The 25,878-nt window shown below is 34.3% G+C and overlaps 2 protein-coding genes across 24 annotated transcripts in view; both read left to right on the forward strand.

Annotated features, from left to right (window-relative positions):
- Positions 1 to 14,235, forward strand: part of LOC123273034 (myosin heavy chain, muscle) — a 69,401-nt gene extending 55,166 nt beyond the window's left edge. For 14 of the 23 annotated variants that reach the window (XM_044740151.1, XM_044740162.1, XM_044740150.1 and 11 more), the window contains exons 18-25: positions 160 to 672; positions 1,915 to 1,993; positions 3,923 to 4,652; positions 4,745 to 5,106; positions 5,266 to 5,661; positions 6,134 to 6,478; positions 9,688 to 9,936; positions 13,827 to 14,235. In XM_044740151.1, coding sequence (XP_044596086.1) covers positions 160 to 672; positions 1,915 to 1,993; positions 3,923 to 4,652; positions 4,745 to 5,106; positions 5,266 to 5,661; positions 6,134 to 6,478; positions 9,688 to 9,936; positions 13,827 to 13,910 — 2,758 coding nt within the window. In that variant the 3' untranslated portion in view covers positions 13,911 to 14,235. Of the gene's footprint in view, positions 1 to 159; positions 673 to 1,646; positions 1,726 to 1,914; positions 1,994 to 3,922; positions 4,653 to 4,744; positions 5,107 to 5,265; positions 5,662 to 6,133; positions 6,479 to 9,687; positions 9,937 to 12,730; positions 12,788 to 13,826 lie in introns of all 23 variants that reach the window. The other 9 variants (XM_044740171.1, XM_044740159.1, XM_044740157.1 and 6 more) reach the window with 2 other exon arrangements.
- Positions 14,236 to 18,175: 3,940 nt separating this feature from the next.
- On the forward strand, positions 18,176 to 18,980 carry LOC123273325. Its single transcript, XM_044740731.1, has 3 exons — positions 18,176 to 18,465; positions 18,551 to 18,759; positions 18,887 to 18,980. Exons 1-3 carry the CDS (start codon positions 18,391 to 18,393, stop codon positions 18,978 to 18,980), a joined length of 378 nt encoding a protein of 125 aa, XP_044596666.1. The 5' UTR covers positions 18,176 to 18,390.
- Positions 18,981 to 25,878: the final 6,898 nt, after the last annotated feature.

The following is a 25,878-nucleotide window of genomic DNA, read 5'->3' on the forward strand; positions in this document are numbered from 1 at the left end:
GTGTTTACACTACAATTCAAGCAGTTAATCTTATTGAAATGTTTTTTTTAATCTATCGAAAAAATATCAACGAAATCTATAACAATAATTTCAAAATCACTGCAATAAAAACCTACTAATCTACCTATTAAAGATATACATTTATATTTTCGATTATAGCGCTGATGTTGAGAAAGGTAAACGAAAAACCGAAGGTGATTTGAAATTAACACAAGAAGCTGTAGCTGATCTCGAACGCAATAAGAAGGAATTGGAACAAACTATTCAGCGTAAAGACAAAGAGTTGTCTTCTCTGACTGCGAAGCTTGAAGACGAGCAATCTCTTGTTGGTAAACTTCAGAAACAAATCAAAGAATTGCAGGCACGTATTGAAGAACTTGAAGAAGAAGTTGAAGCAGAACGACAAGCCCGAGCTAAAGCAGAGAAACAAAGAAGTGATTTGGCACGTGAACTTGAAGAATTGGGTGAACGCCTTGAAGAAGCTGGTGGTGCTACATCCGCACAAATAGAACTTAACAAGAAGAGAGAAGCAGAACTTAGTAAACTTCGAAGGGATCTTGAAGAGGCTAACATTCAACACGAATCATCTCTTGCTAGTCTTCGTAAAAAGCACAACGATGCTGTTGCTGAGATGGGCGAGCAAATCGATACTCTCAACAAATTGAAAGCAAGGTACTGATATTGATATTTATTAGTTTTTCAATATAAAAAAATCAGCAAAATAGTTGATTTTACAGGCTATCCCAACAACTTCTCGATAATTTCAAATACAAAGCGCTTCAAATTCCACCTTCTACGACGTTTTTGAGCTTTTCGAGCTCAAAAGTCTAGTTTGTGTTTAGTAAAACACATTTTCCAAAATATTTAAGCTACAATAACTTTCGGATTTAGCGTAGTTAAGGGAGCTTTACCAAAATTCTCAGATAGAAATAGAATCAAAGAAAGAATTGAAAAATTATGTTAAAAAACCATGTTTTTTTTTTTTATTTTTAAAATTTAGATATATCTCGAACAAATCAATCGACTTTGATGCGGTTTGCAGCAATCGATGTTGTTTTTTGAGTAAAAGAGATAATTAGATCATAGAATTGATCAAAACAAGGATTTCGAAGTAATTCCAAAAAAACAATTTTTTGAAAATTAGGAAAAGTCGAATTTGTGAGGTTTTTTTTCAAAATTTGCTGTGCCGATTCGGTCGAAATTCACAAGAACGGTAAGTTCAGCAAGGCCTTTTGAGATGCCGCGAACCGCTTTTCTAACGGACACTCCATAACAAAGTTATAAGATGTTTGCACACACACACACACACACACACACACACACACACACGCGCGCGCGCGCGCGTGCGCGTGCGTATACGAACATCGCCAAACTAGCCACAGTAGCTTCTTATACGTAACGTCGAGATCTGATGAAAACTCGATTTTTAAAAATCGAACCGAAGTCACTAACTTCTTACTTTTGAAAATTAATCATTTTCATAACGGGAAGTTAAAAATCACTTTTATAATTTCTATTAAATATTTTATAAAAGATAAATAAGTTATTACCGAAGGTAGATTAGTATAATTATTCATGGTACTCGGAATTAGTAAGATTGAACTATTAGATTTTCTTTTAACTTGAATATATTTTTCATGCATTAGAGCAGAAAAAGGTCGACATGACATCCATGCGGAATTGAATAGCGCTCGTGCAGCAATTGATCAAGTTGCAAGAGAAAAGGTATAATAAAATTGCACTCTTCTGGTGTATTGAACGTTAGTGCAATCGATTGAAAATATCCCTGAAATTTGACTATGTACCTAACATTATTTCGCCTGCATACTCAATATTATTTAATTTTTCTATAAATGCATCTCATTGTTTACTCATTGACTACCACTTGATGTTTTGTGTTCTTACATTTAATAGGACCGAAAAAGAAAAAGTTCAGTACTTTACAGAACTGAATGATCTTCGCGCATCAGTCGATCACATAAGTAATGAAAAGGTAAATTTTCTCTTTCGCATATTGCAGCAAAATCAAAGTTTTCATTAAGCAAAAGATTAATAATAAAAGCTTCTTTCAAGTAAATAAAATTTCATCATTTAAAGCTTTATGACAAGCGTTGAAATTTAATTTCTTTTTCTGCTTATTTTTAGTGATAAGTAATCGGTAGTTTAAGACGCTTATTGAGATACTTCACAAAATATTTATTTTTTACAGATTTAATCATGGTTTAAGTTTTATTTATTGTATCATTTTGCTTAGTTTCATAGTAACAAAAACTTACAATCAAATCTATTCTTGTACTTTATAAGCTCTAGAAATTTAAAACTCTTGTTAATTTACCGGTTTATTTGTATATTGATGTAAATGAATTTTCAAAAATTTTTTTAAATTTCAAAGATAATAATTAAATTAAAACGACAACTTGACTGAAAAAAATTTTTTTTATATGTTTCAATCTTAACAATGAATTTTATTTGCAACATACTGAAACAGCTAGATAAAAAAGAAAACCTCTGTAACGAACTCGTAAAAAATGAAACTCACGCTCCTAAAAAGTTCCTATTATAATTATGATGCTTAAATGAATCCGTCATAGAACAGCATACACGTGGTTAATATATACGCATATCCGGGAAAAAATAGAATAAATCTACGTAAGTACATCTAAATTTTGACATGTTTTTAGATATACAGAGATCAGCGGCATGACGGCCGAGCGGGCTAAGACATTAGTCCGTTCGTACATCGTGTCGTGGGGCGAGGGTTCGAGCACCGACGGTTGTTAGAATAGTTTCAACACCAACCGCCGGGGGTCGCGACAATAGCTGAACTGTACTGGCATGGATTTTTTCAGTAGTTTCCCCATGTCACTATTCCAACAGCTTATAGAAAGATGTGAAGAATAGAGTGAATGCAGTACAGAAAGCACAAGTTGGTCCACAGCCGCCAGTGGATAATAAAAAAAATGGAACGAATATGTTGAAAGTGGAATTACTGTGGTAAGGTAAAAGCGCCAATAGATAATCATGTACCAGTATATGATCACTCCATGTATTTGTATATCTATATTGAAAAAATATAGGTATACATATACATGGAGTGATCATATACTGGTACATGATCATCTATTGGGGCTTTTACCTTAATAGCAAAAAAAAAAAAGTAGAGAATATGGGTTACAGTCTTGTAAAAACCAAATAGGTATACAAGTAAAAACGATGTGATAATAATAATAGATATATAGAGATCTAGTCTGTAAAGCACATGTATAGTTTTAGATATATGTAGATGTAAAAAAATTTTACTGGTTATAAAAAGAATGAAATGTACATAGATCAACGTACATCTAAGTAGATATTTTTAAATCTAAGGAGATCTAGAAAATGGTGAGTCAGATGAACGTAGATGTAAAAAAGTTTTTCTCGGGTATTTACATATATCGAAAACCGAAAAGTTCGTAAAATGTCAAGTTTTATCAATTTTAAATGCAGTTTAATGTTCACAGATTGTATTTTTTCTCCAATAATCATCATTGAATTTGAAATTTTTTTATCGCAATGTTATATTATTAATACTAATATACAACTCGTATGTAATATTATATATATTACCTTAATATATCTTTATGTTCACACCGATAATCTTCAATTTGAAAACCTGAACTTTATTTATTTTTTCCCTTAATAAGAGTGCCTGTTTCTATAATAGCGTAATAAGTACTAAGCATGCTGCAATGACACTAATAATTTAATAAACGATCGTTAGTAAGCTTTATTTAATATATTTCATACAACTTATTTTTTTTTTTTTTTTTCCCCATTAATTTGATTGGTTTTATTAAAATTGATTGATAAAAATTATCAAAAGATAACCCTAACATAAATCCTTAAATATCGAAATAAATATCTCGTGACAATTCATTTTTAGGCTGCTCAAGAAAAAATCGCGAAACAATTACAACACCAATTGAATGAAGCGCAAGGTAAATTAGAAGAACTTAATCGTACTGTTAACGACTTTGATGCCGCAAAGAAGAAACTATCTATCGAAAATAGTGATTTATTGAGGCAACTTGAAGAAGCTGAATCACAAGTTAGTCAATTGTCTAAAATAAAAATATCACTAACAACTCAACTCGAAGATACAAAACGGCTTGCTGATGAAGAAAGTCGTGAACGAGCTACTTTGCTTGGTAAATTCCGTAATCTCGAACATGACTTGGATAATATCCGAGAGCAAGTTGAAGAAGAAGCAGAAGGAAAGGCTGATCTTCAAAGACAGTTAAGTAAAGCTAATGCTGAGGCTCAACTCTGGCGAAGCAAATATGAATCCGAAGGCGTTGCAAGAGCTGAAGAGCTTGAGGAAGCTAAACGAAAACTTCAAGCTCGATTAGCTGAAGCTGAAGAAACTATTGAATCTCTGAACCAAAAGGTTATTGCCCTAGAAAAAGTCAAACAGCGACTGGCTACTGAAGTTGAAGATCTACAAATCGAAGTTGATCGTGCTACTGCGATCGCCAATGCGGCTGAGAAAAAACAAAAAGCTTTCGACAAGATCATCGGTGAATGGAAACTTAAAGTTGATGACTTAGCAGCAGAACTTGATGCTAGTCAAAAAGAATGTCGCAATTACAGTACAGAGCTATTCCGACTTAAAGGTAAATATATATATATATATATATACAATTTTCATGACTGTATTTTTCATGTTTTATTGAATAGCAAAATCTTATTAATTAAAATCAATTAGGTGCGTATGAGGAGAGCCAAGAACAATTAGAAGCTGTTCGTCGGGAAAACAAAAATCTCGCTGATGAAGTCAAAGACTTACTTGATCAAATTGGTGAAGGAGGCCGAAACATTCATGAAGTTGAAAAGGCAAGAAAACGGTTAGAAGCCGAAAAAGATGAATTACAAGCAGCTTTAGAAGAAGCAGAAGCTGCTTTGGAACAAGAAGAAAACAAAGTTTTGCGTTCTCAATTAGAGCTTAGTCAAGTAAGACAAGAGATAGATCGTCGCATTCAAGAAAAAGAGGAAGAGTTTGAAAATACAAGAAAGAATCATCAGCGTGCTTTGGATTCGATGCAAGCATCTCTCGAAGCAGAAGCTAAGGTATGTAATAGTTAAAACATATTATAACAAAATTTTATGTAAATTCTAATATTAGTTTATCTACAACAAGCAGATTTCTAAAGAAATCTACCAAAAAATGTTCATAATTAGTTGAATATAAGACAAAATTGTCATCAATATTATGGTTTTTCGTTACAGGGCAAGGCTGAAGCATTGCGAATGAAGAAGAAACTTGAAGCTGATATAAATGAATTAGAAATTGCTTTAGACCATGCCAACAAAGCAAATGCCGAAGCACAGAAAAACATAAAACGATACCAACAGCAACTAAAAGATGTTCAAACAGCTTTAGAAGAAGAACAGCGTGCCCGAGATGAAGCTCGTGAACTTCTTGGAATTTCAGAGCGGAGAGCTAATGCACTTCAGAATGAACTAGAAGAAAGTCGTACGCTTTTAGAACAAGCTGATCGTGGTCGTCGTCAAGCAGAGCAAGAGCTAGCCGATGCTCATGAACAACTTAATGATCTCAGTGCCCAGAATGCTTCAATTTCTGCTGCCAAAAGGAAACTAGAAGCTGAACTCCAAACGCTTCACGTAAGTTAAATTTTCTTTTTCAACTTTTAAATTAACTTTTGCGGGCTAATAGTTTTTGAATTATAATAAAATTTCACCTTATTGAGTATGAATCATTTGTTCAATAAAGTAAAAATAGTCTATAAATATTATAATATATACAAGTATAATATATGCAAGTATAATTTTAAAAATTTGACAAGACTGTTTGATTGATTAATTGTAAAATTTTTATATGTTTCGTAGAGCTAATTTTTAATAAGTTCTATGATATTCTATTTCAGAATTAATATCTTTTAAATAATCGAGTGTAATAACATTGTTCATTTTTCTTTATGTATTAGAAAAAGGGTATTTTTGACATGATCTGGGTTTGAATAAAAATTTTAAATTCATTGAAAGACCAGAAAAACGGCAGATCATTTGTGTAGCTTCAAGATAATAATTGTAATCTCTGATAATCAGAAAACTAACTTTTTTTCTCTATTAACAGTCCGACTTAGATGAACTTCTTAACGAAGCTAAGAACTCCGAAGAAAAAGCTAAGAAGGCAATGGTAGACGCTGCTCGACTGGCAGATGAGCTCAGAGCTGAACAAGATCATGCACAAACACAAGAAAAACTACGTAAAGCATTAGAAGCTCAAATTAAAGAATTACAAGTAAGACTCGACGAAGCTGAAGCAAATGCTCTGAAAGGTGGTAAGAAGGCTATTCAAAAATTAGAACAACGAGTACGAGAATTAGAAAACGAATTAGATGGAGAACAAAGAAGACACGCTGACGCGCAAAAGAACTTGCGTAAAGCTGAACGTCGCATCAAGGAACTAAGCTTCCAGGTAAATTACCTTTGCTATAGTTTTAACTTATTCCATTAGGGCAAAAAATTTTATGATGTATTGATAAAGTTCTTAATTATTATGATTGTGTTGACTTACAAATACTATTTAACTACTATGAGTGGTTGGAAAATACATATTTCAATCACTGCAAGTACTAAAGTATCGCCATAATAATACTTAGAATAAAAATGATCTATATGGTTTATTCTATATCGAATCGACCAATGGTTAAAATCGACCCCTTTCAATTTTGATGAAATTTCGTGGGACGTTTTGCTTGATTAGGAAATTTGAAATTGAAAAACATTGATGAGTAAAATCAAAAAATAAATGATATTTTCATAAATTTATATCCAATTTCCATTAAACAATTAATATCGATTAAAATTATTGAGCGTCAACAACTGAAAATTAAGTAAAAAAAAAAAGGACAAATTACAAAATATATTATACGCCTGACTTTAAAGATATTCTTAAAGAAATCAGTTTTTTTACATTCTTTCTGAAATTTTGAATATACACACTTATAAGTGTCTTATATGTGTAGAAATCATTTTCAATAGCCCTTGCGATGATAAATTTACAATCATTTACTGTTAAAGTTTGCATATTTAATACGCGAACCCATTTTCATCGATGCGGATCCAAACATTTTATTCAATAACAATAATAATTTTTTCCAATCGTTTTAAAAAGCTAAGGATCACTTATTGAAAATATAACAACTATGCTTCGGAAAAAAAACTATAACAAGCAGTGTTTGTTATGTAGTGGAAAATGTTAAAAGTTAGCTACTTTCGGTGATCTTCAATTTTTTTGTTTTGATCCAACTACTCGAAGATAGTGACTAGGCAACAGTACACTGCGCAGTTAGTTTTAAATAATTAACTAAAAAATTAAAAAAGCAATCAAAATTAAAATAGTATTTATGTGTTATCTTAAGCTCTCTGAGCTTAAAGAGATAATTTTTTATGCTTTTGAGCTCTTCGAGCTCAAAGGTCTGATAGAAGTTTGATAAAACATAATTTTTCAAATTTTTAAACCGCAATAACTTTTGAATGAATGAACTGATTTTTACGCGGTTGGCGGCGATCGACGTAGTTTTTTATGTTAAGAGCTGATTAGTTTTTGGGATTGATCGGTAGAGCTGTTTAAAAATTATTCCAAAAAATGTCGGAGTTATGTTGAAAAAACACTTATTTCCAAATTTTTCGTCGAGGATATCTCTCGAACCAATCAACCGATTTTTACGTTCTAGGCGGCGATCGACGCAGTTTTTTAAGCTCTAAAAATTATTTTATTTCATAAAAAACGATCCGATAAGAAATGTCGAAGTTATGTGAAAAAAGCACTTTTTTTGGTTTTCTTTCGTTCACGATATCTCTCGAACGAATCAACCGATTTTGACCGGATTAGCGGTGATCAACGTGGTTTTTCAAGGTTAAGGGCGGATTAGTTGTTGAAGTTGATCGATCGAGCCGTTTAAAAGTTATTCCAAAAAAACCACTTTCAAAAATGATTTTTTTCTTATTTTTTTTTGAGATTTTTCAAAATTTCTCAAAATCTATCGGTCCGAATCGGTTTAAATTCTCAGGAAATCTAAGTTTGAGGGAACCTTTTAGAACACCGTTTGGTTGGTTCCGATCGGTTTAGTCGTTCAAAAGTTATAAGCGATTCACATACTTACACACACATACATACATACAAACATAGTGACAACATCGCAGGGGTAGTCAGGGAAGCTTCCTATGACCTTAAAACGTCGAGATCTGATGAAAACTCAATTTTTGCAAAACGGGGTGAAAAAAATAACTTCCCGATTTTTGAAAATCTTTGATTTTCTTAGCTGGAAGTTAAAAAAACCGTTCTGAAAATTACAGGATCTCTTAAGATCAGTTCGAAATATTATATACACAATTTAGCCAAAAATTAAACGTTGATCGTCAATTTTGACAATTGTTAAAAATTCAAAATTCTACAATTTTGGCATTTTTTTAAATATATATATATATATATATATATATATATATATATATATATATATATATATATATATATATATATATATATATATATAGCAGGGTGATCCCCAAAAGTCACGGACGCCATTGTAGCATCTGATGAAAAAAATAATTCTGAGACTAAAAGTCCTTAGCCATTTTTCAATTAACCGCATAGATAATTAATTATTAATTCAAAATAACGTCTCTTTATTTGTTAGAGAGAGAGAGCGCCAGTGTCCAGTAAATAATGTGCCAAACAAAGACACAACTAACTGTATAACTAACTAGTTTCTATAGCTACGTAGTCACACATATTTACTTACACATTACACGTCCAAGCGTCTTCGTTAGAACGCACTTGACTTGACACTAGTGCTCTCTCTCTAACGCATAAAAGGACGTTATTTTAATTAATAATTAATTATCTATGCGTCTGATTAAAAAATGGCTAAGGAATTTTCGTCTCAGAATTATTTTGTTTATCAGATGCTACAATGGCGTCCGTTACTTCTGGGACACTCTGTATATATATATATATATATATATATATATATATATATATATATATATATATATATATATATATACATATAAATATATATTTGTGTGTGTGTGTATTCCTGAATATCCTCTTTAAAACAAACTCAAGCACATTTTTGTAGCTATAATAATTTTCGAGTTATTTTAAAAATAAACTTGAAAAACTATAAAAATAGTGACATTTTGAATTTTGGATAATTTTTGAAAATTTTTCCTTTGGTAAAATTTCATCGAAATTGAAAGGATTAATATAGAATAGAATTACTGAATAACAGATTACATAGATAGTTGACATCACTTTATTAGCATTTTTCATTAAAATATCATTATTTTACTGGACCTACCTCAGTATGAAATTAAAAAAAAAATCGCATTTTGTTTTATATCGTCAGGTATAGTTGGGCCAAACTTTCTTTCAAGAGATTAATATTGTAGTTAAACGACTACTTGCTGATCCCAAAATAATTTCGACTAATCAACCTCACGTGCATAGGGAGCTCTATATTAGTTTCTCGCGGTATATAACTGTAAAAATGTTATATAGAAAGAATTTTAGTTTATCAGTGCTATTTTTACAATAAATAACTATACCTTTTTTCAATTTAATCTAAAAAGAATTTTTCACGTTATATACTATACAATTATAAATTTACTTATCTACAGGCTGATGAAGATAGGAAGAACCACGAACGCATGCAGGATCTAGTTGACAAGCTCCAACAAAAGATTAAAACATATAAAAGACAAATAGAAGAAGCAGAAGAAATCGCAGCTCTTAACCTCGCCAAATTCCGAAAAGCACAACAAGAGTTAGAAGAAGCTGAAGAACGAGCGGACCTTGCTGAGCAAGCCATTACCAAATTTCGTACTAAAGGACGTGGAGGAAGTGCAGCCCGAGGTTTAAGCCCAGCGGTAAGAGTTATAAATAATTAACTAATTCACTTTCGATTGATAAGTTTTTTTTTTCTTAAAGAAACAAATTAAAAAAAAAAAATTTTTTTTAAATAGTACAAAATATTTACGTCTTGAAAACTACCATTCTTGGATAACATATTATCGCTAAAATATTATTCATAAATGTCGATGTTGAGATACTAAATAAATTAAAGAAATAATCAATCATTTTATTCTAATTAAAGTAACAATAATGAAAACTGAACCGAAGAATAAATTCAATAAATTTGAGCATTGATGTGCATAAAACGGAATTGAGAAATCTACTATAGAGATACTAACATTGATAAATTCCAGAAATGTACTACAATATGATCAGTTTTTTTGATCAACAAACTTAAATTTAAAAAAAAATAAAAAACTTTGAAAGCAACAAATTTAATCATCAATAGCTTGTTTTATAATTGAACATGATTATTATCTATATATATATATATATATATATATATATATATATATATATATATATATATATATATATATATATATATATAAAAATAAATTGCTGTGCGTTAGTATCGCTAAAACTCAAAAACGGCTGGACCGATTTTCAAAATTTTTTTTTTATTTTCTTCGCTATAGTTCAGGGATGGTTTAGAAAAATAAAAATTTTTGAAAAACCCAAAAGTTCAGCTAAAAAAATAAAAAAAAATGAATTGCCGTGCGTTCGTCTCACTAAAACTCAAAAACGGCTGGACCGATTTTCAAAATTGTTTTTTTGTTTTGTTCGCTACAATTCAGAGATGATTCAGAAAAAAAAAATTTTTGGAAAACCCGACAGTTCAGCTAAAAAAATCATTATCATCAAATAATAAAAAAATATAAAAATAAATAACTGTGCGTTAGTTTCGCTAGAACTCAAAAACAACTAGACCGATTTCAAAAATGTTCTTTTTGTTTTGTTCGCTATAGTTCAGGGATGTTTTCAAAAGAATAAAATTTTTGGAAAACCCGTAAGTTCAGCTAAGGAAATCAACAGATCTAAAATTGTTAATCGTCTATCTTCTGTGTATATGGACAAAAAAAAAATTCCATAAATTCAGTGTTGATTTTTTGGGATCTTGATTTTCAGGCGATAATAAGAAGCGAGTTTCATTTAATAACGACAAAATTCTAACAAAATTCTAACACTTCATACAGCCAGTATTTATTCTTTATCGAAGTAGATTAGAGTTTAAAGATTGATAATCGCTGATCGAAAGGTGTAACAAAATATATTGTAGGTGATACGAAGTTCACCGGGTCAGCTAGTTTAAAGTAAAAATTAATTGAAAAACATTTATTGAGATGAAAAAAAAAAATGTTCTTACTTGTAATTTTAGCATTTCAATTTATAATATTAATGTTATATTAACTATTTAATACTAAGAGACCCCACTAGTATAACCATTTAAAAAAAGGTAATTTTCTGAAATTTTTGATAAGAAAACTAATTAGTATTAATACAGCGTTTTTTTTTTTTTTTTAATTTGCCGGCTGTATTTACACATGTTTCAAGTAATCGAACAAATATTTTCGCATAAAAATCTTCAATATTCTCGTAATGATTGTGCATCCCCCTATTGATAAAAAAAAGTTACCCCACTACTGCAGTAGCTGTGGCCTTCACGGTATTCAAAATAAAAAAAAAAAATTATGTTTAATTAGATCATACTTCTGATTCAATTCCCCAAATAAAAAAAAATAAAAATTAAAAAATAAAAAGTTCTAATTTTCGCTGAAAAATGTTTGAAAATTTAGTTTTTAGAAAAACATGTTTAAAGATAAAAGTAACATACCCTACTGACTAATAAAAAACTTATTTCAAAAGCTGTAACTTAAAAACTATTCAAGATACATACTTCAAAGTTTAGTGTATTCTTTTTAGAAGTATAAACTATCGAAAAATTTAGCAAAGAAAAAATGATTTTTCAAAATTTCACTACAGTGGTGCCCTTTAATATTATACTTCAAATTTATATAATTGTAAATAGAGAGCTCTACGTCGAATCAGATAATTTGAAAAAATTTAATATTCAAATGTCCCACTAATTTCTTTTAATTTAGAAACATTATTTTTGTCGGCCTCTAAGGATTAAAAGTCGATTTTTCAGTAGATCTTAACGTTTCAAAAAACTATTTTGACTATTTTTGGAATTATATTTTTTTGGTATATGTGGGTATGTGCATGTGAGTAATTAAATGTTCTTGAACGATTTGATCGGTTGATTGCTTATCGATCAAAATAATCATTTGACACGGGAGTTGCAAAAATCAAATGAGTTTTCCTTAAATGATATTTTCTGAGAATTCGATTTTAATTGGCTCGGTAGATATTAAGAAACTCTAAAAATGAAATTTTTGAAAAAAATGTTTCTATTACTTTTTTATAATTCTCCAACATACAGACCGATCAATCCAAAACCTAAGTATCAAAGTCAAAAATTGATTAAGAAGTATTTTACTTAATTGTATTTTACTAATTTCAATCGAAGAAAATTCGTATTTATAGTATTACAGTATAGCATATACTATTATATTTGGGCTATTCAATTTTTTCCCCATTTAAAAGTAGAAATATTTCATTTTCTCAATAACCCAAATAATCCGCATTTAAAAGTATACTTTAGAGAGTCTCTTCTCAAGTGCTTATAAAAAAATTATCCGACTCTTGGAAATATGAAATCAATTCTTGAACGGTAGTTTTAAAAAGTTTTGTAAATACTATGATATCTTTCCGCACAACAACTAAACCATATGATATGACCCTTAGCCCCAGAAAGGTCGTAAACCTACAACAGCTTTGGAGTAATCTGCTGCCTTGGTTCATGTAAGTTCGTGTGTCATATAAATTTAAAAATTATGTATACCTCATAAAAAGGCACACAGAACACGCATTTTCGTCTAAATAAACGTGTTTATTTAAGTGATATTTTGACCTTTATTACAATTTACTAGCCAACAAAAGAAACACAATTTTACAGAAATATACTCATAACTGATTGATTAAATAAAAAAATTTTTACCTTCGAAACTATTTACTTTATATTTGTTTGGATACATACACTGAAAAAAAAAAAATTAACTTGATTTAAGAAAAAAAATCTTAAACCAAGAAAATCATCTGAAAGAGTTTCATTGTCTTGAATCAAAATGAAAAATTCTTGAATCAAGAAAAATTTCTCAATTCAAGAATTTTTCTACTTAAATTGATACGGTAATGTTCGTCAAAATGAATTTCTTAGTTCAAGATTTTTTCTCTTCAATCAAGTTAATTTTTTTTTTTTTTTAGTGTATAATATACTTTACATAGTATAATTTAAGTTTAAGAAAAATTACTACTATTTATGTTTTGATTCCGTTCCGATCATTAATTTTGTTTGAATTTCAAGACAGTTAAATTAGATTATAATCTTATAAATTACTTTTTTTTTATTTAGCACAAATTTCAATAAATTATCATCAATTTAATACTTAGAACGAGGTCACACAATGAAAATCATAACATTTTCTTAAGTTTACATTTCATCTATATACACAAAAGATATCTTTGCAGTAGTTACATTGATAAAAATTTTTTAATTCGTATTTTCTTTTTCCATTTATGATTCATTTACATATATGCACTCTTAGGATTTTTTAGACAAGATTCGAGATAATCAAGTGAAATTGTGAATTTTTCAAGAGCTAGATTTGAACACATGTATTAGAAAACTTAATTCAAAATTTAAGTAGTCAAAAATCCTTGAATACACTCCATATTTTTTTCATGAACATTTCTAATTTAATATTTTTATTCTTATTAATAAAAAAAATTATTTATTGTATTCATATTAATCATTATATTATTCTTAATTTTTTTTGTTTAGCCATTTAGGTCTGTTATGAAACCTCAAATTGATGGATCTGCCTTTCCACCTCGGTTTGATCTTCAACCAGACGGTGATTTTTAAGCGAAATCCATAATGAATTCACTATTAAACGATGGGATATCAATTGTTCTAAGCGATATTCAAAATATTCCTTGATATTTATGAATTTATGATTAAGCACCCTAGAAAAATATTGTACGAGATTAGAGCAACTTATAGATATAAAATGAAATTTAAAAATGATTTTGTTAAAATAATAAATAATTCAACTATAAAGTTAGGTGCACCAGTAATAATTCTTATGATTGATTGACTCTGAATCGTATCTGAGAGTGCTTTCCTACAATAACGCTTCAATTTATAAATAAAAAATGTATTTATTAAAATAAATAAGCAAATCTGTGTACTTTTGTTTGATTTAATTCCTCCCGATACTTTTTTGAAAAACGCTCATTAAAAACGACTAAAAAATTTTTTTCTTGAAATAGTGTCTAAAATAAAAAAAAAAAATTCTTCTAACAGTTGAATCTTATCGATAAAATAGTGACATGATAAGCATAAGATCTAACGATAATTTTTTTGAAGAAATTTTCTGAACTCTCATAAATATTGCAAAAGATATCAATATGTAAACAATGATATTAATTATAAATTATATAGGATAAACTCATGAACCCAGGTAACATAACAAGCACACATGTGCTTGAGCAATATTCTTGGGTCAGAGCCTTGTGAAAAACCCATACCTACTAGCATTTCATTCTACGTATGTATCTTACGTATGGTATTTGAATAATTACTGAAAGAGCGGAAAAGCGGGGATCAGGTTTAGGTCTGGATATCTCAATTAAAACGCGTAAATAATTATCAAAATTAACACTATAAATTTATTTACACTAAATACAAGTTATATTTAATATGTTAAATAGCGGATTGTTTAAATAAAAGCGGATTTATAATACACAGCGTGGTTAGCATAAGCGATACCGGTTGACACGTGGGTGAACACTCTGCCGGCACTGTAAAAGCGGTGAAATAAATGCACAAATAACACAATTTATCTGTAACAAATTAGAGCGAATTATTAGCGGTTAATTTAAGCAATTTAAATTATAAAAATAGCGAAATGCGGTTAATTAACAATAAGCGAAAGTAAAGCGGAATTAATGGCGACTTGTTGCAACGAAAGCGTGGAAGCGAAAGATAATAACAATAGTTCGTCTTCTTCCTCGTTGAGTTGGGGAAGAAGGCTATTGCGCATGTCTAGCGGGAGCGATCAGCCAATAAAGCGGTCGATTCATGGCGTGATCGAGAGGCTGATTTTCTATTGGCGGTTCGATTTTTGCGGGAACTAGTGGTGGACAGGTGCGTCTCTTGAATTTAGGAGTCCCCCAGGAGCGAGTTAATCGCTACTGGGCCTTGTTCACCGAACAGTATTGTATGCAAGAATATTCGAGATATATTTAACATGGTACATTTAAAAAACTTCTGATGTATTTCTTACAAAAATATTTTATAGCAGGCACTTACGCATGGATATAATACTTTGTCGCTTCTCAGCACGTTTCTTACACCGGAAACTTACAGCATATACTTGCGTATGGCTTGAGAGATGAGAGAACCAGAGACAGTTGCTCCAAAAAATGTATCTTGAAATTTTGTGCTAGCCATTCGCAAGTATATTCAACGTGCTTCTAGCGCTAGTCTTTTTATAGAATTGATTTAATAACTTTCATCAATGCACATGCCAGAAATTTTAAATTTTCTTTCTTAATACTTAACAAATGCACTAGTCTTGGAGAACTCTTGGTGGGCAGCCAAAAGATCCAAATTCATTTTCCGGTCCGAGCTGTCCGAATTATTTCTTCGGTTACCGAAAATTCCCACTGACTAGTGTAACAGGTTTTATGAGCTCTGTTCAACTGGCCCCAAAATTAATTAATAAATAAACTAAAACAATTTAAATGAACAATAAAAGTTAATCAATTAAGGACGCCACTAGGTTTATTTTCACGGTTCCTGGAACCGAACCAGAGCAGAGAGCTTATCTTCTAGGGATAGAGAGAGTCGAGGAAGGTGCTGTTGAAATGAGAAATAATTAATTAACAATATGGCCAATATTTATTAACAATAACAAAATAAATCACTCACACACGCACACTATAACCACTTAACAACAGCCTTATTCCCGTCTGCGCTCCCGACTCGGGCGTCTACGCAGCGGTCTCTATCATAGGAACTATTTCCGACAGTACCCTCTTATGGAGCGTCTATACCGCGGTTTCTAACTTAATCCCTTTGCACCCCCAACCTGGGCGTCTATGCAAAGGTTTCTAAGTGTATACTCAACTTAACACTATACCAACAACTTGACCCGAAATGTACTAATCAGCCTCGCACAAAGACTGCAGTGTGCGAGAGGTCGTTGACTCGGCTCACAGGAGTAGCAGCCCAGTGACTAAACGTAGACCTAGATACTCTGTAGCTCACACATAACCCATACCAATTTACACGCATAACCCTGACACTACTACATTGATGTTTACTTGACTTTATAAATTATAAACAATTTAATTCAATTTGATTTAACTTTAAAGATTTCAACTAACTTATTCAGTCATCAGCTAGTAATTAATTACCCAATATTTTCAAAATAATAAACTCATTCCATAATAATCTGAACTCAATATTTAACTCTGATAATTAATTCTATAAATAACTTCTTAATAAATTTTATCGACAAAATTCGACTGACAAATTCCTGAACTTAAGTTCAGTCAATAAGATAATTTCGCAGAGTTAATTAATCTCAATAAATAATTTCAAGAATTAAATTTTAAATTATCTCAACTTAAATTAATTATCATAAAAATTTCGTTGATTAAATCAATCCTTATAACATAACGCGTCGTAGCAATAGTAAAATTCGCAATAAAAACTTGTAGTATAAAAATTATCAACCATAAATTAATTCAATCGTAAAAATCAATAAATATTCGCGTTGTTATGTCCGAATTAATTATAATTAAATAATTATTGGTAGTGTGGGCCTTGAGGAGGCTCGGACACGTTTTTAGATAGATTTTCTCTTGTAGGCAAGCTACAAGAGTTTTATTTTTGTTGTGGATTTCGAACGCCTCCCGGTAACCAGGAGTTCCAACGGCGAATTAAAAGGGAAGTCGATATCAAATACTGAACTCACAGTTGTCCTTTATGATTTTTCCAGTTGATTCGAATTGAATTGGTCGATCGGTTGATCCTGGGTTGGATTCTCCTCTTTCTCTCGTGATGTAGATCAGTGTACTCGAAGAGGTTCAGGATCTTAATTTAGAATAAAGTGAAACAAGAAGTTCTGGTCTTTATGATTTATTCAATTATTCGCCCTATGGGCGAGACGCACTCAATGTACACTAATTCACTTATGAACTATCACTTATTTCTATGTTTTGACAGATAGAATGTTTATTAAAATTGAGTTCGTAAACAGAGTAACGACTCTGACAGACACTAAGATCCGCCGTTAACAGATAATAGGACGAAAGGTTATAATTTTGATATCACTACGGCCACGGGGCCCTCGATTCTGCTCGAAAAGCACACTGTCGTGGTTCGTAGAAGATGAGATTAAAGGTTGAGATGAATTTAGATTTTGTATACGCGACCGAGTGCTGTATACTGCCTTATACGTAACGCGGTATAAGGACCCACACGGGTTCTACGAAGATACCTTCCTTCGTATTCTTTAATAAAAGAGTGAACATTTGATCCGTGGTGTTTGGTGGTTTTATACACCCGGATCGTGATTTTCGGAAGGGAGTTGAATTTTGTTATTGGTCTAAAATTGCAATTTGACAGAACGTGGACAGTGTGCTCATTTCTTCATCGAGGTGTTGTCCGAGTGATTGCCGAAACTAATAGAGTGCAAGCGTTGTACTTTTCATCGAAGGGGAGAGACCCTGTTTGTTATATGAGGCAACGCCGGATATAACAGCATCCCCCCCAAAAGAAGGGGTGCCTCGGCATCTCCTCTTTTGAAGTTGCGGGTGTCTCTCCTTTGGTGGAAAGGCATCGCCTCACTTTTATTAATTGTATAATATTTATTAGTCTTATTCTAACAATAATAATTTTTATTTCGTTATTGAGTGCGTTTCTGCCCTTTACATGTGTAAATATATAGTTTTATAGTATAGGATAAATTATATATGTTTACAATTATATGATTATATATCTCTAGTTACATTATGGTTCTTATATAAAATGTGTATTGACTTGAATTCTTTCTTTTTGAATTTTTTGCGCTTTTGTTTCGCAGAATTTCTAATTTATCGGTAGTAGTATTGTTTTAGGTTGTTATCTTATATAGGTGGTGTTTTTGTCTTTCGCGGTATGATTTAAGTTAGTCATCTGGCGTGTAAGTTTGAATTTTATTCGCGTTCTTTTATAAATTTTGCTGAGCAAGGGTTTTAATTTTTATTCGTGGCGACTTATCAAGTGTCAATTGGGAGTGCCAGTATTCGTCAAACAGTGTACGTGTCTAGTACTGCGAGGGAAAAATTTAAAAATGTACCCCGTTGAAAGGTGTTATGAAAATTATGGAACTTGGTTCCAGTACGTTACTACTGTGGTTGGAGAGCGGGTAAGTAGAGTAATTTGTATAAATATATAGAATTTGGCGAGGAGAGAAAAGGGGTTTGTTTTTATATAAAAAAATTTTGTTTTAGGATTTGCGGCGGGGAGTAAAGATTTTACGTCGCTTGATTGGTCCGCTTACCCCACACGAGGCTCTGGATCTAGTCGAGGAGTGGATGGCTCTGTTTGGGCCTGCTGGGCCTGAGGTTTCGGGCGCAGCAACCTTCTTCTTTCTCCATATGCTGGAGAATCCAGATGGCGAGGAGGAGTTCATCGCTCCCAACCTTTCCGACTTAGAACGGTTGCGGGGAGCACTTATTGAATTTGTATTCAATAAGAATTTTGTTTGTTATTTTTGAAGGGTGAGTTGAATTTTCTTTATAACGTAAGGTATTTTTAAAAAAAAATTTTTTTTTGTATGTTTCTAGAGTTTCACGTTTCGCTGACCATATCCGTCGTGTGGGGATTCTCATTCTTTGGGGCCAACCGGCGAGGCATTCTGGAGGAGGGAATTTTGTTTAGTGTAAAAAAAATTTTTTTATGAAAAGGAGTATTTAAATAAATGGGAAAAGAAAGAATTAAGGTGTTATTAGTTTTTCCTTTTCCTACTTAGATTAAGTTTTAATTTTAATTTAGTTTTAATTGTATGTTAATATTTAATTAGTATATTAAGTATGGAGGTAAGTATGTGTAGTATTTGTTGGATCGTGTATGTGGCACATAGGCGTGGTTATGAGGCGGTCGTTTGTTAGGCGGTGGGTGGTAATGAGGGTCGCTGGTTTGATTGCGGTTTTTAATTACCGGTAGTATGGTAATTGATTTGCTGTAGTTAAAACAGTTTTTTAATGATTTATAGATCTTTCGATGGTTTAGTTACCGCCAGATGACTTGCCTTGTATTAAATATACTTTTAGCACGTAGATCATTTTAACGTATGATCAGTTTAAAATTTATTTTTGAGAGGAAGAGAAGGGGAGAGAAAAAAAGTTTTGGAACTTGAAAAAAAATTTTTTTTTTTTGTAAAGGAATTGTATGTGTGTTCTCCCTTTTTCTTACTTTCTGAGGCGCTTATGTTAATATACTTATATTAGTTTATATAAAATATATTTTTAATTTATTTATCTTTCTTTACTTCGTTTTATTCGTAGTCCGTTAGTCGGATGCCGGTTTTTGGCTTCTTTGATGGTGTTGCTGGTAGGTTGTGTTGGTATCTTGTTGATGGTGACGAGGTTGAGTCGGTTGTATTGGTATTTGAGAGTTCGAATGTTTCATTGAATTTTCTTTCAATTTGTTTTTGTTTCTTCTTCTTGATTTTTCGTAGGAGTTTTAGGCAATTGCAGGAACAGCCGCAATAGTAATATCCAAGGAAGAATATAAGGGATGTAATGATTGAGAGTATTGCTCCTGTGTTTGCTACGGTGATGAGTCGATGTTTTGATTCTTCTTGATGGTGAAGTCCGATTTGTGTGAGTCTATTGTTGTTTCCTTCGAGGCTATCGCCCCATGGTGAAAGCAAGGTGTTTTCAGCTATTGGTTCTTCGGCGATTTTTGTTAGTAGGTGTGGTGGTTTAGGCTCTTCGGTGAGGTTTGTCGCTAGACGCGTCAAATTTATAGTTGGGAAGGCGTAGATTCCGCTTGTTTCTCCTTCTTCTTCGGTTCCTTTTATCATGAGGCGGTTATTTGTTGAGACACAGCCGGGAGACAGCGTGAGGGTTCCGGAGCCGTGGAGTTCGTGTTCAGTCCGAGGAGTTGTGTCACAAGTTGTTATGAAAATTTCTGGTTCACAGTTAGAGTAAGCCCAGGAGTTCGCTTGTTGTAATTTGATTAGCTGTGTAGAACATTTTGGTAGTATGCGGACATCACACCGGTGCAGAGTTTCATTGTTTGGATTTAGGTAAAGTTGAAGTTCGCATTCGGTGCTATCCTTTACTGGTTGAGCGGTATGTTGGTTTCACAGGCTAGATCTGTTGAAATTATTCTACAGCCTTTTATGGTTTCTGAGTCCACTAGATAATATTGATTTTGGAAGGCGTTTATGGCTAGATATTCTTTACTTGGCCGGACTAGTAGGCTTCTCATGGTTCCTCCGATGGTTTGTGGTACTGGAATTGGTCTTATCCGGTATAATTGGAAGGTGATTTGATTAAACAGTGGAAGAGTGATTATAATCAGGAATTTATTTCCTATTCTTCCTGTGTTCACTTTGGCGACGTTGGAGAGAGTCTGGAGATTTACGTGGTCTATTGGTTGAGGGGGATTTAAGTGTGGGAAGCGAGTCATAATATCTCTGGTCGCATTTTCAGTTGTTCAGGCGAGAGAATTCACTCCTGGGATGTTTCCTCTCTTTGCGTCTTCTATTGCTGACTCGGCTTCTTTGAGGTAGCGTATCAGTTTCGTTGTTCTTTGGAATCTTTCGTCAGCTCTTTGCATAAAAGTGTATACGTAATTTTAATTTTTCGATTTCACTACCGACTTGTGTTGCGTAGCGGTTGATGGTGTCGGATAGTAATGTGACTCTTGCTTTGGTTTTATTTTGGTCAGAGATGACTTTGTTTATTTCTGATTTTATTATGTGAGTTGAGTTGTTCATTAGTGTTGTTATTTCTCTTTGATCGTTGTATAGTTTGTCGATTTCTGTGGAGATGTGTTCGTGGTCGTCGTAGTCCATGAGTCCGAAGGCTTTTCGTGCTATGGAGCCTACGAATCCAAACCAAGGCGTCCTTCGATTGCGAGTTTTTGGGATGTTTTCGACTTGTTTAAGATTTTGTTTTAGTCGATTAACTACGTCTTGTCTGTCTTTTTCTAGTTCTTTTAATATGGCTTCCTTTCCTAAGATTGCGCACTCGAAGGGAGGGAAGTAGGATAGGCAAGTTTTGCGACTTTCACGATCGTCCGGTGACGTCATCTCTTGCCAGGGGGATACGTTGATAATGGTTCCGATGTCTATGGTGGAGATGATTTTCCATTGTCGTTCTATGAGATGAATTGTATTACTCTTCTCGTATAAGACCCCTGGATTAAATGATGAAGGTTGGATTTTGAATGGTTCTGGAGGTTCCGTTGAGGCGATGGGTAGGAGCCAGAGAATTGTTGGTAATAGCAGCATTTTTTTTTTTTTTGTTGCGGTTTTTCTGTAACAGGAGTGTATTTTTATTCGATGGCTCGTTTTAGTTTACTAGGGTGTTTAATTAAACGTTTTCCGTTTGGGAGTTCTAATATTAAACACCCTTTGTCGGTGATGTCTACGATTTCGAAAGGGCCTTTATAGTACACGTCAAGTTTGTTTTTGCGAGTTTCATTTAGGTTATATACAAAGTCTCCTATTTGGAAGTCTATGGGGTGTAAGTTTTTGTCGAATCTTTCTTTGGATCTTAATTTTGACTCGACTAATGAATCGCGAGCGACGCTGCGGGTATGGCTTAGGCGGTTCATCAAGTCCACTAAGTAGTCGGGATATGTTTCGATTTTTTCGTAGTCCGGGAATTCAGTTGGGGCACGTGCCTTTTTCCCGTATACTAACTCGTACGGGGTGAATTTTGTTCCAGTGTGAACCGAGGTGTTATAGTTGAACATGGCCATTGGTAGATATTCGTCCCAGTCTGAGTATGATTCAACGAAAACTCGGAGGTATTCGACGAGAGTTTGATGACTTCTCTCCAGAGATCCATTGGCTTGAGGGTAGTAGCCAGAGGTCGTTACTCTCCTTATTTTTAGAATTTCTGACATTTTTGCCAGCAGTTTGGAGGTGAATGACGTTCCTCTGTCTGATAGGATTGTCCTGGGGGCATCCGTATCGGCATATGTACTGGGTGATCAGGGCTTCTGCGACGGTTTGTGTCCTGATGTCTGGTACTGCTATGGCTGCGCAGTGTTTTGTGAAATTATCTTGTATGGTGAGAATATGTACGTTGCCTTTTGCCGTCATAGGTAGTGGTCCTACGGTGTCTATTGAGATTTTCTTGAAGGCGTCGGATGGTGTGTCAGTTATAACCATGGGTTGTTTAGTTTTTATTCGAGATAATTTCTTTTTGTTGGCATGTGTCGCATCTCAGGATGTATTGATAGATTTGTTCTTTCATTCCGGGCCAATAAAATTTTTCTCTTATCCTCCAATATGTTTTGAGGACTCCCTTTGTGTCCTCCGATAAGGCTTGCGTGTTTTTCTTTGATGATCTCAGGTCGCAGTTCCTCGGATGGAACGGAGATTTCACCGTCGCAGAGAGTTATCTGTACGGGGCAGTCTCGGAGTTCTTTTAATAGGTGAGGTTGTATGTTGATAGTTCCGAATCCATCTCCCTTTTGAGCCATTCTTATGGAGTGTATCTCGTATCGTTCCAAGGCGAGGCGGAAGCTTTGAAGTCCGTTTATTAGGTCTTCGGTTGATATTTTTGTTCGGTGATACTCGCCGATAAAGATAGTGAAGATCCGATATTTGCCAATTTTTGTCACCAGGACGTCTCCTTTGTGTGGTTTGGCTTGTTTCAGATCGTCTGTGTCGATGAATTTTAGATCTCGGAGTAGTTTCGCTGTGGGAGTGGGAAGTTCACAATCTGTAGTAAGGAAGTGAGCGATGTTATCTCGAGCGTATGTGAGTCCATCTCGGCTGGCTATTAGTTCTACTACTCTTAATTCATCAGGTCTATCTTGTGCTGGTTCTATTGGCTCAGTAAATTTTTCCATCCCCCCCTCTAGGTTTTTGTCTAGGGGTGGGTTATTGTTTGGGTCTATGTCCTCTTCGGAAGATGTTTCTGGAGGCATTAGGATGGTTGCTGTTTTTCTCTCGGGTTTGTGAGATTTTGTTGACGTGGTAGAGTCGTTGGTTGTTGGTGGATTTGTACTTTCTGGATTTTGTTGAGGCGTTAAGGTCACAGATGTTTCTAGAGAAGTCGTGTCTTCTTCGTTAGGTTGTTCTGGAGGTAGATGTAGGTTATCCCTGTCTTTTGGTGTTTGAGGTACTGGATCTAGGAAGGAGACTCTTTTCTTTGATTTCTCGGTAGTCTCGGGCGTTGCAGTAGGAGTTGTGGCTACAGGAGATCCGAAATCTAGAAGTCGGCTGGAGCTCGCTCCAGGTGAGTCTGCGATATTCATGGTTGGTAATTCTGACAATCTGGTTCTCATTTGAGTGATCACAGACTGGTCTGGTACGGGTCTGTAAGGCGTTGACCCTTGATGATCGCTAGTGTCGATCACAGATCCTGTTACTGGGTCCCATTTGATCCCTTTTGCTTCAAAGTTTTCGATCATTGTGCGGACTAGTGTCGGTGTTTCCGGAGCTAGCCGGATCGTGGTTTCAGTAACATCGGATCCAGGTGTGAGGTCATCTGTGGGATTTTTTATCTTTATCGATTTCAGGGCTTTCGGTTGTAGATTGGGCTAGTATTATTGTGTCGTCTGGCTCGCTGATAGCGCTGGTACTATCTTGGTCCTCGTTAGCTTCCTCGGAGACAAATTCGTTTACGGCTATTTCAGCTTCTTCGCTGGCCTCTCCAGGGTCTTCTTGTTCGTTGAAGGTTTTCTCCATTGATCTTATTTGCTGAAAGTTTTCGATAGATCTCTTTACCTCTTTTATTACGTTAGGACTCGGTGTAGGTACTGGTCGCCACCAGTTTGGGTTTCCTTTGGGTATTGTAGGTGATAAGGGAGGACGAGAGAGGGTGTTATTTTGATCTTCTGATAATTCTTCGAATGTTCTTATGGTGTTGTGAACATTGGGTGTATTCTCTGCTGATGATTCTGTGACTTCTTCGGATGACCTCTTTTGTTGTGGGGTTACGGGGTTCTCTTCTTCTTCATCTCCGTCGTCGCCGGAGTCGAAATAGGCTGGGGGAGTTAGTTCTCTAATTGAATCTCTAGTCGGTAGGGGTGTGCTAGCTTCCCCCCCTCTTGGTTCGGGGGTATGGAATACATCGTCATCTCCAGTGTTTACTTGAGTTAATCCTTGTGCGTCTTCATCATTGCTGGAGGTGGCGGGTTCTATGTAATTAATGGGATTTGTGTGAGATCCTCTGCGTAGTTCGGAGCGTAATCTTGAGGCGATTGTTTGTCGAATTTCTGGAGCGCTTTTGAGGGGCTGGTCGATTTTTTGAGCCTAGAGGTCGTCCAGGTCGTCGTTTTGGAGGGTTTGTGGTGACTTTTTCAACTCCATTTGCAGGTAGCAGGATGGCTTCTGGAGTATTTGTTTGGTTATTGATTATTGAGGGTTCGTTAGGTGTTTCTTCTTTCTCTTGGGGCTCCGATTTCTCTTCTGGACGTCCTGTTGGGTTATATGAGAGTGCATCTGCGTATTGATCTCCGACGTTGGTCCGGATGGCGACTTTGAAATGAAATTCGTTGATTTTTGATCGCCATTTTCGTTGTCTGTCTGTGAGATCGTGTGTATCTCGTAGCCAGGCTACGCAGGCTCTTTGTTTGAACGGTGAATCTTTTACCGTATAGATAAGGCCGGAACTGTTGGATGGCGTAGACTACGGCGAGGCATTCTTTTTCGTCTGTAGTGTAGCGTAGTTCTGCATCTCGTAGGATTCTGGATGTACAAGCTACGATTTTTCCATTTTTGTTGAGGTCTTCTGCTGAGTTGAGTGGAGTCTGTTTCCTGGCTCAGGATACCTGCTATACCTTCTTACGAAGAACTGATCGCTAAAACGAAGGGCTTGTCGAGATCTGGGTATGAAAGGGTTGAATTTTCACACAGGGCGTTTTGATATCTTGGATTGCCCTTTCAGCCTCTTCGGACCATTTAAAGGTTTTGTTTTCGAGTTAAATCGGTTAACGGTTTAGCTCGAACGGCGTAGTTGTCGATAAATCTGCGATAGTAGTTTGCCAGGCCGAGGAATTTTCTCATCTCTCGTTGATTACGTGGATTCGGAGCGTCTCGGATAGCTTGGATTTTCTTAGGATCAGGTTTCACTCCGTCTCGAGAGATTACGTGTCCGAGATAGTCGACTTCTGTGCATAGAAATTTGCATTTGTCTGGTTGAAGTGTGAGCCCTGCATCTCGGAGTACCTGGAATAATCGTCTGAGGCGTACTCCGTGTTCTTCTAGAGTCCTAGCATGGAGGATGATGTCGTCTAAATAGATTAATATCCACGGTAGGCAGTTTAGGGTTGAGTTCATCATCCTTTGGAAGGTGGCTGGGGCTCCTTCTAGTCCGAAGGGCATTCTTTCGTACTCGAAATGCCCGAACGGGGTGGAGAAGGCTGTTTTATGGGCGTCTTCGGGGTCCATTTTGATCTGGTGGAATCCACTGGCAAGGTCGAAGACGCTGAAGAGCAGAGAGTCTCCTAGCTGGTCCAAGATGCCGATTATGGAAGGTAGTGGATATGCATCTCCCACTGAGACTTTATTTAAGTCCCTGAAGTCGATTACCATTCTCCATTTCTTTGCCCCTGTTTTGGGGTCTGCTTTCTTCGGAACTACCCA

This window comes from Cotesia glomerata, linkage group LG10 (genome assembly GCF_020080835.1).
Source record: "Cotesia glomerata isolate CgM1 linkage group LG10, MPM_Cglom_v2.3, whole genome shotgun sequence".
Lineage (NCBI taxonomy): Eukaryota > Metazoa > Arthropoda > Insecta > Hymenoptera > Braconidae > Cotesia > Cotesia glomerata.

What these genes read in the sequence shown, in the direction of transcription:
- LOC123273325 (XM_044740731.1), top strand. Translation starts at nt 18,391, where the DNA reads ATGTACCCCGTTGAAAGGTGTTATGAAAATTATGGAACTTGGTTCCAG. An exon ending in CTACTGTGGTTGGAGAGCGG is followed by an intron (nt 18,466 to 18,550) that starts GTAAGTAGAGTA and finishes ATTTTGTTTTAG; the next exon opens with GATTTGCGGCGGGGAGTAAA. An exon ending in AACCTTTCCGACTTAGAACG is followed by an intron (nt 18,760 to 18,886) that starts GTTGCGGGGAGC and finishes GTATGTTTCTAG; the next exon opens with AGTTTCACGTTTCGCTGACC.